Source organism: Poromitra crassiceps (genome assembly GCF_964638095.1).
Source record: "Poromitra crassiceps genome assembly, chromosome: 10".
In the NCBI taxonomy this organism is placed as follows: domain Eukaryota; kingdom Metazoa; phylum Chordata; class Actinopteri; order Beryciformes; family Melamphaidae; genus Poromitra; species Poromitra crassiceps.
Genome location: NC_139631.1, coordinates 41,417,164 through 41,438,488, shown reverse-complemented (window position 1 = coordinate 41,438,488; position 21,325 = coordinate 41,417,164). Strand labels below are relative to the sequence as shown.

General features: G+C 45.8%; 1 protein-coding gene across 2 annotated transcripts in view; it reads left to right on the top strand.

The window, feature by feature from the left end:
• gcn1 (GCN1 activator of EIF2AK4) overlaps positions 1-21,194 on the top strand; it is a 104,182-nt gene extending 82,988 nt beyond the window's left edge. For both annotated transcript variants that reach the window (XM_083644826.1, XM_083644825.1), the window contains exons 53-57: positions 8,924-9,020; positions 11,162-11,310; positions 12,279-12,389; positions 19,674-19,895; positions 20,539-21,194. In XM_083644826.1, the coding sequence (XP_083500952.1) occupies positions 8,924-9,020; positions 11,162-11,310; positions 12,279-12,389; positions 19,674-19,895; positions 20,539-20,664 (705 nt within the window). In that variant the 3' untranslated portion in view covers positions 20,665-21,194. The remainder of the gene's footprint in view (positions 1-8,923; positions 9,021-11,161; positions 11,311-12,278; positions 12,390-19,673; positions 19,896-20,538) is intronic.
• Positions 21,195-21,325: the final 131 nt, after the last annotated feature.

The window sequence follows — 21,325 nt, the reverse complement described above, 5'->3', positions numbered from 1 at the left end:
CTGGCAGTGAATGTGTTAACATTGTTGCTTACCGTAAAGGAGGAAAAAAAACACCATATTGGCAACACGTTGTATGCCAATTTAATATGCAAATTAACCGTTTGACCGACATGCCTAACCGACCAATGACGTTGTCGGCGGTTAAACGGTTAACGGTTAACCGTCGACAACCCTAATCGGGATATGAAATTACCTATATCGGGATATGAGATTTCGGTCATATCGCCCAGCCCTACTGTGCAGCATTGTAGTCACAGAGACCATGTACTGTGCAGCATTGTAGTCACAGAGACCATGTACTGTGCAGCATTGTGTGCAGCATTGTAGGCCAAAAACCATTGAAAAGATGATTTCCAACATGTAAATATTTATTTTCACAGAAAAAGATTGTTCAGGGCGAGCAGGAAAAGTGGGCGTGGCCATTTTCATCACAAGGAGTGGTAAAACAAATGATTCAGAATCATGAAAACCCCCTAGTTTGACATTAACTCATTCATGGCCAGTTTAGGACTGCCAATATTTAGCACAGGCCAAAGATTTTCATAATTGTTGGTCATCTTTCAAGACCCACAGTAAATTATCTATTAGCACCAAAGTGATTCGCAATACCTCAAAATGAAGATGTACGTCTCTGGGTTCACCAGGGAAAAAAAAGTGAGCTTTTAGCATGTTCTGTACTCTACTTATATCCATTTATATACACCCTGTTTTCACCCAATAGGTCTCTCTGAGATGACAAACAGGAGAAAATGCAATTTCTGTAAAATACACATTCTCAAGCAGAACTCGCTCTCAATTCTTTTATTTTGAACTGTATTGACATCAGACATGTAAATACTATTCGTTATGACACAAATGAAAAAAAAAATATATATATATATATATATATATATACACATGAAGTGCTTTTTTTTTTACATTCAACAATACAGCAGTGTGAGTGAGTGTGCAGACAGACAGACACACAGACAGACAGACAGACAGACAGACAGACACACCGACAGACAGACAGACACACACACACACACACACACACACGATCCCCCTTCGTTGCGTGATTTCTAACCCCACATAGGATAAGCAATAACCACGCCCTGTGGCGCCGGGATTGGCCAGGAGCAACACTGGAGGGCACGCAGCCCAGCGATTTCATGAACCAACTGAATAGCTCTTGAGAACAGACAGCGGGCTGCTGTGACTGCCGCTTCTGCCTTGTGTGTTTATTTTGTTTTGTTCTGGTCCACCCGTCGTCGTCCATGTCTCCCTGTCCTAGTATCCTCCCTGCCTGATCGTTCCCGTTTTCCCCTCGGCTATTCAACACGTCCTCACCGCCCCTCTGATCGATCATTTCCTCATTCCTCCGATGATCAAACGCATCTCTGGATTACCGTTTTCTCCGGCTGGCACACAGGAAAGCGACCAGCTCCTGCAGCGCGCGAGGGACGTTTCAATGGCGTTTCTCCTGTCTGCACAAGGCAAGCTCCTTATCCGTTTTCTGCTTTTCCTCCTGCTCAATTTCAAAACAACAGCTGCGGTATGTGTTTGTTCACGTGTTGTCTTAGATGATAGGGACCTGATACTATGTCACAGGCTGAGGAAGTGTTTGAACTACGCCCTGCAGTAATAAAAACAAAAACACGTCAAACACGTCATTGGCCCTCTGGGCTATTCCTGATAACACGTCAAAGACGCCATTGGCCCTCAATGAGTTAATGAGGGTCAAGCACTGAAACACCTACAGTAAATGAATTGGAAGTTGGAAACCCTCATTAATTTTCTGCTTGCACCTGTATTACTTCCTGCCTTTTAGACACAAAATGGCTCCTGTGAAAAAGGTTTATTGCTTAAAAAATGATCTTAGGTTCTAGGGTTGGACGGGTAGTTATGCATCCCCTGAAATACATTTTTTGATTAGGAAATTAAAAGAGGCAGACAGAACCAGAGAGGTCCAATGAGAAAGTTACAGACACACGCGCGCACTCACAGGCACACACACACACAGTGCCTCAGTAGGATTTATGACATCACTGATGATGTCACAATGTCTATGACATCACTGATGATGTCGTAAATCAGTGATGATGTCCCCTAAACAGTGACATCATCAGTGATTTATGACTTTTTTTTTTTTTTTTTGACAACAATAGTGATACAATGACAAAGAAAAACAAATATATATACAATGCCAGGGATTACAGAAAAAACATTGCAATTACAAAAAGAAAAAAAAAGTGCAGTATACATATAAATTACAGTTAAAGCAAAATGCCAAAATTGGAGCATAAATTCAAGGTTTTCACAGCTTTACTATTGCATGAGGTAGCTAATGTTCTGATGTAGGACTCTGCTTCTTTCTTAAACATGAAAAAAGAGGGTTTCATTTTCAACACCTTACATTTATGGATATAAAACTTTGCCAGTAATATGATGAGATTACAAAGAAAGAATTCATTTTCTAAATCTCTCTTGTAATTTGTAAACCCAAACAACACATCCTTCAAGCGAAGCACAAATGTGTCATATATAGAGTCCAAAATGAAACGACATATACCTTGCCACAGCTTCCGAGTGTGTTCACAGGTCCAAAACAAATGAAATACAGTCTCTGGGTGCAAGTTACAAAAAGTGCAGATCACATCAATATCCGTGACTCCTCATAGAGTACGCCTACACCCGCTCTGTCCCGGTGACCGAGGACAACGTGGAGGAGCTGCATCGGCATCTTAAAGTTTGTAGACTTGTACTACTGCCCGGACCTGAGGAGCAAGGCCTTTCTCTTCATCCTGGAGCACTTTAAGCAGATTGCCACAGCCTCTGAAGAGTTCCTGGAACTCTCTCTGGAGCAGCTGACGGACATCCTGGCACGAGACGATCTGAATGTGAGACAGGAGAGCACGGTGTTCGAGGCCGTCCTCCGCTGGATCGCCCACTCACCCGAGGAGCGTGAAGGTCACATGTCTGTGCTGCTGCCTAAGATCCGCCTGGGCTTGATGACCACCGACTACTTCATCAACCAGGTGAAGAACACCAGTTTGGTTAAAGACAATGCGGAGTGTGAGGCGATCATCCTCGATGCAGAGAGGGCCATGGATGATGTCACCTCCAACAGACCCTCCAACCCTCTGACTCGCCCGTGCCTGCCTCATGCCATCCTGTTGGTCATGGGAGGCGATGTGACGAATGACTGCGATGTAACCAAGAGCATTGAGGTATACGATCCCCGTGCCGAGCTCTGGGTCAACGTACCAAACGTTGAACTTGAGTCTCCCAGGACTGACCACGGTACCGCTTTCCTAAATGGCGTTGTCTACTGTGTAGGCGGCTACAACAGCAAGTTTGACGATCTCAGCAGCGTGCGGAAGTTTGACCTCTGTACCCGTACTTGGCACGATGTGGCACCCATGCCTAATTGCCAGGGCTCTGTCAGCGTGGCAGTACTGAATGGCAGGATCTATGCCATGGGAGGCTACAATGGAAACGTCTGTCTCCACAGTGCCGAGCGCTATGATCCTCAGACCGACAAGTGGACTCTGCTCCCACCCATGATTCAGCAGAGGAACAGGGCCAGCGCCACAGTACTCAACGGCAAGGTGTACATCTGTGGTGGTCACGATGAGGAGGGGAGCCTGAACACAGCTGAGTGCTACAACCCAGACACCAACCAGTGGATGAAGATCGCCCCCATGAGCAGCAGGCGCTTTAACTTGGGCGTCATGGCCTACAGACAGCGCGTCTACGCAGTGGGGGGCTGGGAAGACGTCAGCGCCGAGGCCTACGAGCCGCTAACCAACACGTGGAGCGCCGTGCCCGACATGCTGAATCCACACAGCTACTTTGGCATTGAGGTGATGGACGACCAGCTGTTCGTGTGTGGAGGCTACAGCAAAGGAGACATCTCCAATAAGGTGGAGCGCTACGACGAGAGCACCAACGAGTGGCACGAGGCCTGCAGTATAAGGACGCCACGTGGCGGGTTCAGCTGCTGTGTGGCACATGGACTGTCCAACATGGCCGAGTATGCCGCGCCTCGCCACACCCTGCCCCCCGGGGAGCCTGCTGGCATGTCAGGAGGATCCATCTAGTTTAGTTTATATGTTTGACAATTCAATTTAAAAGGACAACATGGCTGCAACACCAAAGTAGCTGCTCAATTAAAAGAACATCAGGTACAAAAACGTCACAGGACTTATTTCCATTGTGGTCCTTGTTGTAGTGAGATGTGTGAAGTGTGTGTGTGTGTGTGTGTGTGTGTGTGTGTGTGTGTGTGTGAATCCACAGTTTAATCCTCCCAGCAGAGAGGGCCCAGAGAGCACACGGCCAGTGTGTCATTGTCACCTCGGTGTGCGTGTGCGCGCGCATGTGTGTATGTGTGCGTCCGTGTGTGTATGTGTGCGTCCATGTGTGTATGTGTGAGTCCGTGTGTTTGTGTGTATGTGTGCCTCCGTGTGTGTGTGTGTGTGCGTGCGTGCGTGCGCGCACGCGCGCGTGTGTGTGTGTACTGTGCGATTGCAACCTGTAGCACTCTGAAATGTCACTCCATGGAGCGTAACGGCCTACCGGGACTGCTTCGGGAATCCTTCCCTCTCTCTCTCCTGCTCTGTGTGCATTGCTCTCTTTATCCAGACCTTCACAAACGAATGTAGATAAACGGATCCCGGATCTGTCCCCTTGATCTGGATTGACTTAACCAGATAATAAGCTAAACAATACCACAGAGGTGGTTATCAGCTGGGTCTATCAATTTAGGATTTCCCTATCCAGCTCTGAGCTCGTGCACATGAAAATGCTCATGCACGTGAGCTCATGCCCAAGAAAGAGGTGTGGTTTGTAGCAACTAGCCAATCACAATGCAATATGGGCAGCTCCAGATTTTACAGCGCCAGACACGCCTATTTCCTCATTCATTCAAACTGAATTAATAATTAGCAGAGCTTTACTGTATGTCAGAATCTAAATCCGCGTTGGATATTAATTTGTTACTGAAGTACTGTCTAAAGTTAACACTTTTATTCACAAGTCTTTGAACAGCAGTTTCTGCCTCCACGTATGAGCCTACAGCAGTTGAAAAACAACAGCCTTAGTGACCTAAAAAGATCCTGCAGGAAAGCTGAAAGAACATGGAGAAGAACCAAACTACATGTTCACCATGCTATCCTAAAAGAAAGAATTGCTGCCTATAACAAAGCCGTCTGTAAAGAGAGAAGGACCCACTTCTCAAAAATTATTTGTGAAAACAGCGGAAACTCTAGAGTTTTATTTTCAACCATTGATAGACTTTTAAATCCAGCGCCCTTTAGCTTATTGAGTCAGGCTTCCGCTTTGAAATGCGAAGAATTTGCAACCTTTTTTACTAACAAAGTCACCTCTATCAGAGCGGGCATCACAAATCCAGCCAATGCATTCTGTGAGACACCTATACATACTGTAGCCCCCCAAAATTGAGGTGTTTTAACAAGATTTCACAATCTGAACTCACTAAAATTGTATCTCAGACCAGCTCCTCAACATGCGCTCTTGATCCTGTCCCTAGTACATTTCTTAAGAATGTATTTGCCAGTTTAGCTCCCTGCATTCTTAAGATAATCAATACCTCATTGGAAACAGGTATTTTCCCCACTGCTTTTAAAACTGCGGTAGTGAAACCTTTACTTAAAAAATCGAATCTGGATAATACCGTCTTAAATAACTACAGGCCTATATCCAACCTATCTTTCATGAGCAAAGTACTTGAAAAAGTAGTCTTTAAACAGCTCAATAATTTTCTCAATGATAATAATATCCTAGAGAAATTCCAATCAGGAGTCAGTGTTTCCCACAGGATTTTGAGTATTTGTGGTGGGGGACCGCAGACCCCCTAGGGGGGTGCGGGGACATGCCCCCCCGCAAGATTTTTTTAAAACATTTTAAAGTAAAATGCATGAATTTGGTGTACTTTGAGAAAGCTTAAGAGCAAAATGAAAAGGCTAGATCTATGAAGAACATGTCATCATTACTGTGCTGTGGGTTTACAATGACAAACTAAATTTCTCCCTATAGGTCAGGGATACTCAACTTGCTTTGCCACTTTTGTGAAATGATAGAAGACGAGGGGCTAGTTAACACGTTGAGTGCCAGAGCCGAGATATCTCGTCTTACATAATCCAACGCTTGAGTGCCAGAGCCGAGATATCTCGTCTTACATAAACATTTTTTTTTTTTGACGGTGGGACATCAATCAACAACTTTTACGTCTTCTAGATCACTATTGGAGCAAGAGAATGTGTATAATCTATTTTACCGACCACTAAGTGGCGACAGTGCTCTCCTGACTAGAGGAAGGCAAGCATTTTTTTAACTTGTCACGCCATTCTCACCCCAGCCATTCTCATGAAAATGGATGGGGGAAAACGCTTTAGTTTTCGCGCTGATTGCTGGCGATGCGGGATTGCAAATTTACATAATACATTACAGGTGGAACACACTTTGAAACACGCAGCATAAATATGACCAGAATCGCAAAAGCTTCTCTCAACCAAAACTCCAAGAAGCGAGCGAGTCCATCCCGACTTCCTCAAACAGCGGCCGCGCAGCCACAGGCACAGGACAGCAGCAAAGCACTGAGACTGGTGACAAGCTTGTGACGGCCGCTGCAGCCAAGAAGAACGCCCACGGAGGGAGGAGTTGAAGCAACTCTCCCTCTCGCTCTCTCCCTCTCTCTCTCTCCTCTCTCTCTCTCTCTCTCTCTCTCTCTCTCTCTCTCTCAGAGAGAGAGAGGAGAGAGAGAGAGAGAGAGAGAGGAGAGAGAGAGAGAGAGAGAGAGAGAGAGAGCGCACAGAGTGGGAGACAAGGGCACCCATAATCACAGGCACGTGAGGTGGTTCTAAAAATCCATTTATCTCCAAACTCTCTGAAAATCTCTGAAACCATGCTGTACTCAACGGCTAATATCTACATAACTACTAACTCTGCAAACTAACTCTTTTAGACAGAGAAAGCACACATTCTATTACCGTAAATTCCGGACTATAAGCCGCACCGGTGTATAAGCCGCACCTGCAAAGTTGACTATTTTTTTCTTATATAAGCCGCACCGGACTATAAGCCGCGGGTGTTTTAATGGTATTTTTTTTTTTTTTTTTTTTTTTGTGTTTTAATGTTTAATTACCATATGTAAGGGTTCATGCACAGAGGGGATTGTCGGGAAAGAGATGGCTGTTTGAGGAAGCTCCCATTTATTAACATTTCAACAAAACAACATAACACAACACCACCTGTGTTGTTTTTTACAGTGCACACAGTGTCATACAGTGTCATACAGTGTGGTGAAAAGAGGGCAAGAGAGGAAATTAAAACTTATTATAGTTATATAGGATTTATAGTTAGAAAGAGTGCTAAAAAAGAGAGATTTTTTTTTTTTTTTTTTTTTTTTAAATCCATAGATAAGCCGCACCGTTATATAAGCCGCAGGGGCCAAAAAAGCCCAAAAAACGGGAAAAAAGGTGCGGCTTATAGTCCGGAATTTACGGTAGTTATTTTTAGATGATTGGTGTTCACGAATTCTTAACAGAAAATAATCCTCGGCTCTTGTAAAATGAGCCAGAATCCTCAAAAAAAAAACTGGCACAACTTACCTACAGGATTGAAAAAATGGCTGGCACTCAATGTGTTAATAAACAAACAATATACATTTTTCTGTAGCGGATTGTAGGTTTTTGGGGTGTCAGCCGGAGTTTAGGCTGACAATGTTGTGCACACCGGATAGTTAGTTAGGTTAAGTTAGGTTAAGTACATACATACTGTAAGTGCCTGGGTAGCGAGCAGATGGCGGTATTTGACAATTTAGCAGCTAAATCATAGATTATTGAAAGATATTCCATATTCCAGACTGAAATGCTATAACAGAAGTATTGGCCAGAATGACATGAACATTTATTGGACACTTATTCAGCGGGTTTCTTGCATGTTGCGTTCAGGTGCACTGTAAAAACAAATTCCTTTATGTATGGGAAACATTGCAGGAGGAGCAGATGCCTCGCAGCATCCAGTAGAGAGGAGATATGTGATGCTCACTGACAGTGACTGACATGTACTTTGGGACTACAGGTGGAAACTAGCCCTTGGGCTATAACCTGACATGTTTACTGTACGGCTGTACTGTTCATTAACGTGTAATGTCCCACTCTTTAAATAAATGAATCTGAATCTGAATGTAGTGAGGGGTTAATATATTCAATGTATATAAACAAACTCTATAGAATATAATGTAACTCAATGAAAAGCGAGTGAGCTAAAGGCTTATCTTAAGCAGACACTCAGAAAGGACGTTACAGACAGTAGTGCGGTGACGTTTCCTCTGTATAGAGAGCCAAAGTGGATGTCACTTCCCGCTTCAGCACTGTACCAGAGATTTTCATCCGGCATTTATTTTCCCAGAGACATTTCGTAAAATGCTTATGAGAATAGTTTTACTTGGTCAAACAAACGGTTCAGCTATATTTAGAATCGGGAGAGACCACAGAACATTTCACTTGGACCAAAACTTAAAATAACGACATTGAAAAAATATTTTCTTTAAATTCGCAAATTTTATTACGTTTTGGTCCGAGTTAAATGTTATGTGGTCTCTCCTGTTTCTAAATATATCCGCACCGTTTGGTTTGAACAAGTAAAACTATTTTTATGAGCATTTGACCAAATGTCTATGGGAAAATGAATGGCGGATGAAGATCTCTGGTACAGTGCTGAAGCAGGAAGTGACGTTTCACTTTGGCTCTCTTTGGAAACACGGATGTGGGGGCAGGGAGGATGTGGTTTCATGAAAGGTGCTTGTCGGCCTCCCTGTCACTTCACTCAATATGAAACTGACTGACTGTCTTGTGTGTGTGTGCGTGTGTGCGTACGTGCATGTGTGTACGTGCCTGTGTGTACGTGCCTGTGTGTGTAGGATGCAACCCGTCTGTCGTCAGCCGGCTGCGTGGGTGAGCTGTGTGCCTTCCTGTCAGAGGAGGAGCTGAGGACTGTGTTACTGCAGCACATCTTGGGTCAGTATTTATAGAGCTCCCTCCTTTCCTCACGTTAACCTTTATGAACCTGCATGTGATGCAACTGTGTATGTATAGTGTGTATTATGGTGGGTTGGCATACCAGTTTCACTACATATTATGGTTCAACTGAAACATTAATAAATAGATGTTCATACAGTGTTCCACGTACAGATTAAAATGCTGAGATTTGCACACAACAAAAGCATAATTGTGTGGGGCCAGACTTTTGAATCCGCCCACTCCACGGAGTTGTGTTTGGCTGCTCTTGCTCTGGCATCGCCATATGCAAATGCGTTTTCTCCTGTTTTACCAGCGATTCACCAATCAGTGCCGAGGAGGACTAAAGATTGGCCAATCAGCGCCAGTAAACAGCCCAATAGGCGGGACTCAGCCGTTGTCAAGCGGTTGTGAAGTGCACTGAGGCGAGAAGTAACGTTAATAACTAGGGCTGTGGCGATTCACTTATCTCCCAATTCGATACTATCACGATTCTTGGGTGCCGATTCGATTTATATTGCGATTCTTAAGTATTGCGATTCTATGATTATTGCGATTCGATATTACGATTTATTTTTGTTTATTTTTTTATTTTATTTTTTCAGTTTGTTTGCTTTTTTACACTAGATTAGAACATGGGAAAAGTTGAATCATACACTAGAGACTGTATATTATATATCATGAGTAGAGCTGGGCGATATAGTTAAAAACAGGGGCGGACTGGGATCATAATTCAGGCCGGGCATTAGATACCAAGCAGGCCAGGCCGATATGGGCCGACGCGCGTGAAATTTGGGCCGTTTGAAGCCCAATTTGGGCCGTTTGAAGCCAGATTTGGGCCGTTTGAAGTCCAATTTTACAATGAGATGCACCCACTTTAACCCTGAAGTGTAATTATTACTTCAGACTAACTAATAAAGTAATAAAACCACTAGTAAACCAGTAGGCGGCGCCTGGCCTGCTGTTCAGTGAGTGGCCTGACTGCAAGCACCCAAAAAAAAATTTTTTTTTGTTGCAATTATCGATTCTGGAATAAAAGATTGATTCAAAAAATCGTGACATTAAAAATCGCGATACTTAGGTGAATCGATTTTTTCCCCCACCCCTATTAATAACAACAATGGCTGCCGCCTGCGATCAAGGCTGTTTTAAATACCATTGACTTTGAAATCCAAACGGCACACTGCTTGGAAGGCATTTTTTCAAAGGGGAGAGATGTGTTTGTTTGTTTTTACGTTGGCGTAAGTAACGCAAGATTCAGGCCGGCTGCTCTCTGGTGATTGGTTAGGGAGAATGGAATTCCCTTGGGGGGGATCCCCTCATAGAAATAACTTCAATAGATAGAGTGCAGTCTCAGACTAGAAGATGGAAATGAGTGTAAGGAGTTGACAATTCATTCTGAATTGGCTAGCATGATTAAATATTCAGTGTTCCTTGATTAACTTAAATGTGTTCAGCTTCATACAATGTAAGTAATTGTGGCACTAATAGCAATTCTTCAATTTCATGTTTTATTATGCTTCCCGCCGGCGATAGTGGAGCCGGTCGGCATTATGGTTTCGGGTTGTCTGGACGTCGTCCGTCCAATGTTCGTTAGCACGATATCTCAGGAACGCCTTGACAGAATTTTGTCAAATTTGGCTCAAATGTCCACATGGACTCAAGGATGAAGTGATTCAATTTTGGTGGTTAAAGGTCAAAGTTCAAGGCCACTGTGACCTCACAAACCCCCATTTCCGAGCTCTTTACTGCACTATCTCAGGAACGCCCGGATGGAATTTCTTCCAATTTGGCTCAAACGTCGACTTGGACTCAAGGATGAACTGATTAGATTTTGGTGGTCAAAGGTCAAGGTCACTGACCTCACGAACGAAATTCTTAAGCTCGCTAACGCCATGTCTCAGTAACACCTTGACGGAATTTCTTCACATTTGGCGCAAACGTCTGGACAGACATGGATGTCGACTCCTCACTTGTTGGCGGAGGTATATATCCGCGGTGCTGTCGTTCTAGTTGTCTAAGATCAGCATATGAAGAGGGTTTGACTCTGGTCCCTGCCTGTATCCTTTTCCCTGCCACTGCTCGCTGTGCCTCAGCAGCACTACAGTGACAACAAGCTCCTCCACATTGTTTCCATGTAGCGGACAGCTCTGGTGTGGACTGGATGGTGCGTCATGGCCGCAGCCTGGCCCTGGCCATCGCAGTCAAGTCGGCTCCGGAGCAGCTGTGCGCCGAGGAATACGGCCCCACGGTGGCAGAAGCTGTCCTGGCCAACGCCACCGCAGACAGGGTGAGGAGATGATGGAGCTTCCAAAATGCTTTTGATTGTATGAAGAAATCGACGGTAGCTTAGACCAGAGGTTCTCAAATGTTTTTCAGCCAATGACGGTGACCCCTTACAAGATAGAAAATATACCGGGGACCCCCTCATTCTGATTTGTGATTTTGGGCTAAGCTTACCGTAATTGTTTCCACGGTAACGTGCTTCACTTTTAAATTGATAGGGTTAGGGTTTGTTAGATTAGCATGTAATCCATGAACCATTTTAGATTTAAAGCATACAATAATTTTGTTGAACTATGAAGCTTTTGCAACAACAAAAAAGTTTTTATTTTTATTTTCCTGAAAACTTTTCATGGAAAGTGCCACGGACCCCCATTTGAGAACCACTGGCTTAGACTGTACACTACCTGCATTCTGTTGTCCTACAGTACCACTCACTACAGTCAAATTAGTCCAAGATATCTTTATGTATTTATTTATTTAGAGAAACTTTATATTTTTGGTAGGTCAGTCCATTATATTCAGTTGGCAGAGTGAATTATTTGTGCATTGGTCGAAAAAGTTTTTTTTAAGTATTTTATTTGGTCACACTGAAATGTTTGAAAATAACGGTTTTTGATGATAGATTATTCCAATATTCAATGTAAGATTTTATACATTATGAAAAAATTTAAGTAATGATATGGAATCTGCAAATATTGAACTTGTAAAATGAATTGTATAGTCACTGCAGTCTTTGTGCTACATTTCTATGAAAAGTGCTTTGTAGAATAATATTACTATGTCCTCCACTGTCCCTATGGTATGGTCCCTACACTGTATATAAGGTCTGTGTGTGTGTGTGTGTGTGTGTGTGTGTGTGTGTGTGTGTGTGTGTGCAAAGTGTGTAAGTCATGGATTTGTCTGTGCACTGATCTTCTTGTATATTTGTAGTGTCCAGTGATGTTGTTGTGACGTGTCCTGATTGTCATGCAGATCCCCATAGCCACCAGTGGGGTCAGAGCCATGGGATATCTGATGAGGCATCAGCTCAGAGCCGAGGGGAGCGCCGCGGTGTCCCAGCGCACCATCACCCAGTTTGTCAAGGTGATGCAGGAGCAGGTGGATTCAGCTTGATACCACCAGCTTTTTACTTCTCTTTTGATGCTTTTGTATAGTGATAGGGCTGGGTACTGGCAAGGACCTCACGATACGATACATTGCGATACAATACATATTGCGATATATTGCAATACTCTACATAATTGACTGAAAATGTAAAAATAGAGCTGAAAACACAACTCGCTGTGTACCGCCCAGGTAGTGTAATAATATGTACATCACTTTATATTGATAACTTAGTGCACAAATTGAGTCAAAAACTACTAGCGTTGGGGCGCAGTGGTAAGCGCTGTCGCCTCACAGCTAGAAGGTCCTGGGTTCGATTCCCACCTGGGACGCCAGGTGTGTCGATGAACACAAAAATCAATATGGCGATATATCACGATATTTTTCTGAAATACCGATACAGTATTGCACAGCCCTCTATAGTGAGTGCCAATATGTCACATTGCTATGGAGAAACAACATTCACCCTATTGTCTTTGTGCACGTTAGTTAGTACCAAAACATTTCTCTTACTTTTTCTTTCCTTTTTTTGTGTGGGATCTATGCAAAGCATTCTATTCATGTGAAAAGGACATTCTAAAAACCGATATAGTTTCATCTTTACCAGCCATGATGGCGTGTGGCTCATGTTGTGTGTATGTGGCTGTGTCGTCATGGTAGCATGTGGTCGGGGAGACCCCTATTGTAGCGGAACAAACACAGAAGTGGTTTGGAGTGCTTTGCCAGGTATGCGTGTCTGTGTCTGTCTGTGGCATTGTTTTACGTGTTCACCCTTTACAAGAGAGGGCTCAAAGTTCAGCTCACACAGATTAAAATGAGCTAGTTCACCGTCATAGTTCCCAATGTTGAATTTTGAACTAAGATCACAGTCGCCTCCCCTCCCTCTTTTTAGCTGCTCCGAGCTATTCTTTTTCAATTGAATCACCAATATTGCAGACGATCGTTGCACAGTTTTTAAACAAAGTCACGGCTGCCTTCAGGTGAAATTGGCTCTCCTCTCTTATTCGGCTTAAAGCCAAAATATTCCCACACCGGAGCTGTGGAGTTTGATTTTGAAACCAACACCATTCGAGGGAAAAACAGCCTCACGTTACCACACACACACTGCTGTGTGTCTCCCTCACTGTCACTCTGTTCTGTTCTGTGTGTGTGTGTGGGGAGCTGCCCAAGCCCCGCCCACGGTAGACACACAGCACTGCAGACAGGAGCAGAGAGCGACAGAAGCGGAGTGGGCAGAAAGGACACAGACGTGTCTCAGCGTATTTTTTCTTATTGAAATAAACGCGCGCATAAACACAAGGGGCCGTGTTTCTGTGCAACACTGGTCTGTGGACAGATTTTGTCAACGCAACAGCATCAGAACTGTGCAAGATGCAGTCAGGAAACTTTACAGGTGTGTAGGTGACATCAGAATGAAGGCGGGGTTTGAAAATGGGTGAGATCTGAGCAATCCCCCACAGCTCCACCCCCAATTTACGCCCCCTGGCACACATTGGTTTGAAGTGGTGGGCGTCGCCCCCCTGGCACACATTGGTTTGAAGTGGTGGGCGTCGCCCCCTGGCACACATTGGTTTGGAGTGGTGGGCGTCGCCCCCCCTGGCACACATTGGTTTGAAGTGGTGGGTGTCGCCCCCTGGCACACATTGGTTTGGAGTGGTGGGCGTCGCCCCCCCTGGCACACATTGGTTTGAAGTGGTGGGCGTCGCCCCCTGGCACACATTGGTTTGGAGTGGTGGGCGTCGCCCCCCCTGGCACATATTGGTTTGAAGTGGTGGGCGTCGCCCCCTGGCACACATTGGTTTGGAGTGGTGGGCGTCGCCCCCCCTGGCACACATTGGTTTGGAGTGGTGGGCGTCGCCCCCCCTGGCACACATTGGTTTGGAGTGGTGGGCGTCGCCCCCCCTGGCACACATTGGTTTGGAGTGGTGGGCGTCGCCCCCCCTGGCACACATTGGTTTGGAGTGGTGGGCGTCGCCCCCTGGCACACATTGGTTTGGAGTGGTGGGCGTCGCCCCCCCTGGCACACATTGGTTTGAAGTGGTGGGCGTCGCCCCCCCTGGCACACATTGGTTTGAAGTGGTGGGCGTCGCCCCCCTGGCACACATTGGTTTGAAGTGGTGGGCGTCGCCCCCCCTGGCACACATTGGTTTGAAGTGGTGGGCGTCGCCCCCCCTGGCACACATTGGTTTGGAGTGGTGGGCGTCGCCCCCTGGCACACATTGGTTTGAAGTGGTGGGCGTCGCCCCCCCTGGCACACATTGGTTTGAAGTGGTGGGCGTCGCCCCCCCTGGCACACATTGGTTTGAAGTGGTGGGCGTCGCCCCCTGGCACACATTGGTTTGGAGTGGTGGGCGTCGCCCCCCTGGCACACATTGGTTTGAAGTGGTGGGCGTCGCCCCCCCTGGCACACATTGGTTTGAAGTGGTGGGCGTCGCCCCCCCTGGCACACATTGGTTTGAAGTGGTGGGCGTCGCCCCCCCTGGCACACATTGGTTTGAAGTGGTGGGCGTCGCCCCCTGGCACACATTGGTTTGGAGTGGTGGGCGTCGCCCCCCCTGGCACACATTGGTTTGAAGTGGTGGGCGTCGCCCCCCCTGGCACACATTGGTTTGAAGTGGTGGGCGTCACCCCCCCTGGCACACATTGGTTTAAAGTGGTGGCTGGTGTGATCCCATCCAGAGATGATCTCTCAGTTGTGTTTCATTTGGGCTTAATAGTCATGAGGACAAACATTGGCTCAGCGTTTTCTACATGACTCACAACTGAAGTTCCTCTTCAGGCTCTAGTGAGGCTTTGAGGAATGTTTTCCTTTGACATTTGTTCTAATTGTTTCTTACTGCAATGGTCTGTTCAGCGTGTTGACATTTGTGACGTAGGGTGAATAGACCCTTCTCACGGGGGCCATTTTGTGTCGAGAAGCCAGGGTAAACACAGGTGCAAGCAAAACACTAATGAGGGTTTCCAACTTCCATGATTGGGATTTGGAAACCCTCATTAGTGTTTTGCTTGCACCTGTGTTTACCCTGGCTTCTCGACACAAAATGGCCCCCGTGAGAAGGGTCTATTCTCCAACAGCTGACTTCAAACAGTGTGTAGGGTAAGTCCAGCTGACTTCAAACAGACAGTGTGTAGGGTTAGTCCAGCTGGCTTCAAACAGTGTGTAGGGTAAGTCCAGCTGACTTCAAACAGTATGTAGGGTAAGTCCAGCTGACTTCAAACAGTGTGTAGGGTAAGTCCAGCTGACTTCAAACAGTGTGTAGGGTAAGTCCAGCTCACTTCAAACAGACAGTGTGTAGGGTAAGTCCAGCTGGCTTCAAACAGTGTGTAGGGTAAGTCCAGCTGACTTCAAACAGTGTGTAGGGTAAGTCCAGCTCACTTCAAACAGTGTGTAGGGTAAGTCCAGCTGACTTCAAACAGTGTGTAGGGTAAGTCCAGCTGGCTTCAAACAGTGTGTAGGGTAAGTCCAGCTGACTTCAAACAGTGTGTAGGGTAAGTCCAGCTGGCTTCAAACAGTGTGTAGGGTAAGTCCAGCTGACTTCAAACAGTGTGTAGGGTAAGTCCAGCTGACTCCAAACAGACAGTGTGTAGGGTAAGTCCAGCTGGCTTCAAACAGTGTGTAGGGTAAGTCCAGCTGACTTCAAACAGTGTGTAGGGTAAGTCCAGCTGACTTCAAACAGTGTGTAGGGTAAGTCCAGCTGGCTTCAAACAGTGTGTAGGGTAAGTCCAGCTGACTTCAAACAGTGTGTAGGGTAAGTCCAGCTGACTTCAAACAGTGTGTAGGGTAAGTCCAGCTGACTTCAAACAGTGTGTAGGGTAAGTCCAGCTGGCTTCAAACAGTGTGTAGGGTAAGTCCAGCTCACTTCAAACAGTGTGTAGGGTAAGTCCAGCTGACTTCAAACAGTGTGTAGGGTAAGTCCAGCTGACTTCAAACAGTGTGTAGGGTAAGTCCAGCTGACATCAAACAGTGTGTAGGGTAAGTCCAGCTGACTTCAAACAGTGTGTAGGGTAAGTCCAGCTGACTTCAAACAGTGTGTAGGGTAAGTCCAGCTGACATCAAACAGTGTGTAGGGTAAGTCCAGCTGACTTCAAACAGTGTGTAGGGTAAGTCCAGCTGACTCCAAACAGACAGTGTGTAGGGTAAGTCCAGCTGACTCCAAACAGACAGTGTGTAGGGTAAGTCCAGCTTACTTCAAACAGTGTGTAGGGTAAGTCCAGCTGACTTCAAACAGGCAGTGTGTAGGGTAAGTCCAGCTGACTTCAAACAGTGTGTAGGGTAAGTCCAGCTGACTTCAAACAGACAGTGTGTAGGGTAAGTCCAGCTGACTTCAAACAGTGTGTAGGGTAAGTCCAGCTGACTTCAAACAGTGTGTAGGGTAAGTCCAGCTTACTTCAAACAGTGTGTAGGGTAAGTCCAGCTGACTTCAAACAGACAGTGTGTAGGGTAAGTCCAGCTGACTTCAAACAGTGTGTAGGGTAAGTCCAGCTGACTTCAAACAGTGTGTAGGGTAAGTCCAGCTGACTTCAAACAGTGTGTAGGGTAAGTCCAGCTGACATCAAACAGTGTGTAGGGTAAGTCCAGCTGACTTCAAACAGTGTGTAGGGTAAGTCCAGCTGACTTCAAACAGTGTGTAGGGTAAGTCCAGCTGACTTCAAACAGTGTGTAGGGTAAGTCCAGCTGACTTCAAACAGTGTGTAGGGTAAGTCCAGCTGACTTCAAACAGTGTGTAGGGTAAGTCCAGCTGACTTCAAACAGTGTGTAGGGTAAGTCCAGCTGACTTCAAACAGTGTGTAGGGTAAGTCCAGCTGACATCAAACAGTGTGTAGGGTAAGTCCAGCTGACTTCAAACAGTGTGTAGGGTAAGTCCAGCTGACTTCAAACAGTGTGTAGGGTTAGTCCAGCTGGCTTCAAACAGTGTGTAGGGTAAGTCCAGCTGACTTCAAACAGTGTGTAGGGTAAGTCCAGCTGACTTCAAACAGTGTGTAGGGTAAGTCCAGCTGACTTCAAACAGTGTGTAGGGTAAGTCCAGCTGACTTCAAACAGTGTGTAGGGTAAGTCCAGCTGACTTCAAACAGTGTGTAGGGTAAGTCCAGCTGACTTCAAACAGTGTGTAGGGTAAGTCCAGCTGACATCAAACAGTGTGTAGGGTAAGTCCAGCTGACTTCAAACAGACAGTGTGTAGGGTAAGTCCAGCTGGCTTCAAACAGTGTGTAGGGTAAGTCCAGCTGACTTCAAACAGACAGTGTGTAGGGTAAGTCCAGCTGACTTCAAACAGTGTGTAGGGTAAGTCCAGCTGACTTCAAACAGTGTGTAGGGTAAGTCCAGCTTACTTCAAACAGTGTGTAGGGTAAGTCCAGCTGACTTCAAACAGACAGTGTGTAGGGTAAGTCCAGCTGACTTCAAACAGTGTGTAGGGTAAGTCCAGCTGACTTCAAACAGTGTGTAGGGTAAGTCCAGCTGACTTCAGACAGTGTGTAGGGTAAGTCCAGCTGACATCAAACAGTGTGTAGGGTAAGTCCAGCTGACTTCAAACAGTGTGTAGGGTAAGTCCAGCTGACTTCAAAAAGTGTGTAGGATAAGTCCAGCTGGCTTCAAACAGTGTGTAGGGTAAGTCCAGCTGGCTTCAAACAGACAGTGTGTAGGGTAAGTCCAGCTGACTTCAAACAGTGTGTAGGATAAGTCCAGCTGGCTTCAAACAGTGTGTAGGATAAGTCCAGCTGGCTTCAAACAGTGTGTAGGGTAAGTCCAGCTGGCTTCAAACAGTGTGTAGGGTAAGTCCAGCTGACTTCAAAAAGTGTGTAGGATAAGTCCAGCTGGCTTCAAACAGTGTGTAGGATAAGTCCAGCTGGCTTCAAACAGTGTGTAGGGTAAGTCCAGCTGACTTCAAACAGTGTGTAGGGTAAGTCCAGCTGACTTCAAACAGTGTGTAGGGTAAGTCCAGCTGACTTCAAACAGTGTGTAGGGTAAGTCCAGCTGACTTCAAACAGTGTGTAGGGTAAGTCCAGCTGACTTCAAACAGTGTGTAGGGTAAGTCCAGCTGACTTCAAACAGTGTGTAGGGTAAGTCCAGCTGACATCAAACAGTGTGTAGGGTAAGTCCAGCTGACTTCAAACAGTGTGTAGGGTAAGTCCAGCTGACTTCAAACAGTGTGTAGGGTAAGTCCAGCTGACTTCAAACAGTGTGTAGGGTAAGTCCAGCTGACTTCAAACAGTGTGTAGGGTAAGTCCAGCTGACTTCAAACAGTGTGTAGGGTAAGTCCAGCTGACTTCAAACAGTGTGTAGGGTAAGTCCAGCTGACTTCAAACAGTGTGTAGGGTACGTCCAGCGTTCACACTTTCAAGGAAGAAACAAATCAGCACCCTCCCACAGCCAGTCAGATCTTGTGCGTGGCAGAAAATGTGCTATTTATTTACAGGACGTAAATAAACACACCTAGCAGGTGCCCCTACGGCCTCTGGTCCAGGCCGTTGCTCGGCGCGTTCTAGCTTTATACTGAATTTTTTTCAGAAGTTTTTGTTCAGGGTGAGTCAACATAAATCCAACTGGAAATAAGGTCCAGGTTGTAAAAAAAAAAAAAAAACAGAATTCCCCTTTAATATCTTCTAGTTACTACTAGAAGCTAGTACAGGGATGGGCAACTTTGATGATAGAGAGGGCCACAAAAAAATGTCCTCGCTACCAGAGGGCCAGATTGTGACCATGCACTTCCACCAGTAGCCTACTGTAACACCATCACTCCCAATTATAGCTACTCATTTGACTAAAAGGACTGGTAATCAAAGTTTATTATACCAACCGTTATATTTTTCATATTCAAATTTAGTAATTATTCTATTCAGATGACACCAGAAACTTTGCTCTAGCTTCAAAACAGCCCGCTACATTAATTTGATGAGGTACATCACCCACATATGTCATATTAATCAGATTAGTAATGTTGCATGTGCATCCTGGATACAGTTTGTTACAATAGTGTTAGCTCAAATGCTAACGTTAAACAGTATGTGGATGAACAATGCTAACGCCATTAGCGCCATGTTCTGGGATGTACAGTAAAATAAAAACAAATTTGGGTGGTCTAACCTAACCTAACCAAAAACGTCCGCCTTGTAAAAAAAATAATAATAATGCGAATTGACCCAGGGGCCACACTGAGTGGGGTCGGGGGCCTGATCTAGTACAACAAAATGTGCTCAGAAGAGAGTCTCTCTGGAGATGAATACTGTGCTGAGTGGCTGCGTTAACAGCGCGTGGTCTGTGTGCAGTGTCTTCAGAATCAGTCGAGTGACATCCGGCTGGTGGCGGAGCGGGTGCTGTGGTGGGTGTTCAGAGAGGCGGCCACGCCCTCCCTGGAGGCCACCCTCATCAAGCCGCTGCTGAAGAGTCTGCTGGACAACACCAAGGACAAGAACACCAGCGTCAGAGCCCAGAGCGAGCACACCATCATCAGCCTGCTCAGACTGCGCCTGGGGGAGGAAACCATGCAGGTGAGATCACATCGAACGTCAAGAATCCTCATAGAGAAATGATCTCCCGTAGGCCTTCAGCAGCGGCGGGGTTGAAATATGACTGATTTTTTACAAGAGCGTGGGGAGGAGAGGGCTCTGTCTTACCTCTTAAGAAAATAACGTGTACCTGTCAACACTCCCAGATTTTCATGGGAGTCTCCCTGTTTTTAACCCTTTCTCCCGCTGTGCTCCCGATTGGTCATTTCTCTCCCTACTGACTTTCAGGGCCTGTAGCGAGCTTTCTGTTACACTATTAAATTAAACTAGATGAGCTTTTCTGTTCAATTATTATATGAAACTAGATGAGCTAAGGCACGGCTTCTCAACCTTATTTGCATGGCGGACCATTTTGATACCAACAATATTGTTGCGGCCGGGGGAGTAGGCTATTGTGAGATTTCATACCGTCGCATCCCAAATCGCCAAAAACAATTTGATTGGCTATCTCCGACTCCTACTAGACAGGACTAGGCAGGGCATGCATTGCAAGCGGTGGGGGGCGCGTGTGCTTCACCACTGCTGCTACAACTCCATCTTAGGGGGAAACACTGCAGATGCAGGTAACGTGTACCGGGGGGAAAAGTGTGTTGTAATTAGTGCTTCTCCTCTCCCTGTAATTCAGAGCGTTACCGTCATCCTGGACTCTGCCAGTAATGACCTGTTGTCGGAGTGTCACCGCCGCTCCCTGAAGAAGATGGCCAGCCTGCCGGACTCCAGTGAAGAAATAGACGACACGCTCCTAACGTGATGGGGCAGGACTGCTTCACGCTTGTGTTCTTTACAGAAGACCAACGCAGAAATCAACAGAAGCTCGGCTTGACAAAGTCACACACGTGAATTCTCTCAGACACACACTCGACACACACGTCCATTTTGCCACTCGTGGACCCAGGAAGAGTTGCACAGTGGGATGGACTGGCTTTCCTTCATGTTCCAAATTACCCCCTCGCCCCCACTCTCTTATTTTCCTCATGGTTTTAGTGGCCTTTGAACCCAGTTATAACTTTTATTTTGCCCCTCATTGTGCAGGTTAAAGACACTATGCCAATTCTATTTAGACATTTCAATGTATCTTCAGTGTCTCGCTTATTTTATTATGACTTGGCGCATTACTGACACCATTGTAATGAAACCCTCCCCCACTCCCCCTTTAGGTTTTATTTGGACTTTGTGTGTGGGAGTTGTTTGGGGGAAAGCAACCTCTTATAAGAATGCATTACATTCTTACTCATCAGTGATACGGTTGTAAAAAGGCAATGCAAATGCAAATAAAGAAAATGTTGATTTGACGTCGTCTTGTCTGAAAATTTGATAAACCTGTTTTCTTTAGCGTGGATGGAGGACTGAAGTTGCGGGGGGGTGGGGGGGGGGGGTGCAGGTGCAGGAGAGTATTTCATCTCCCCAAGTTG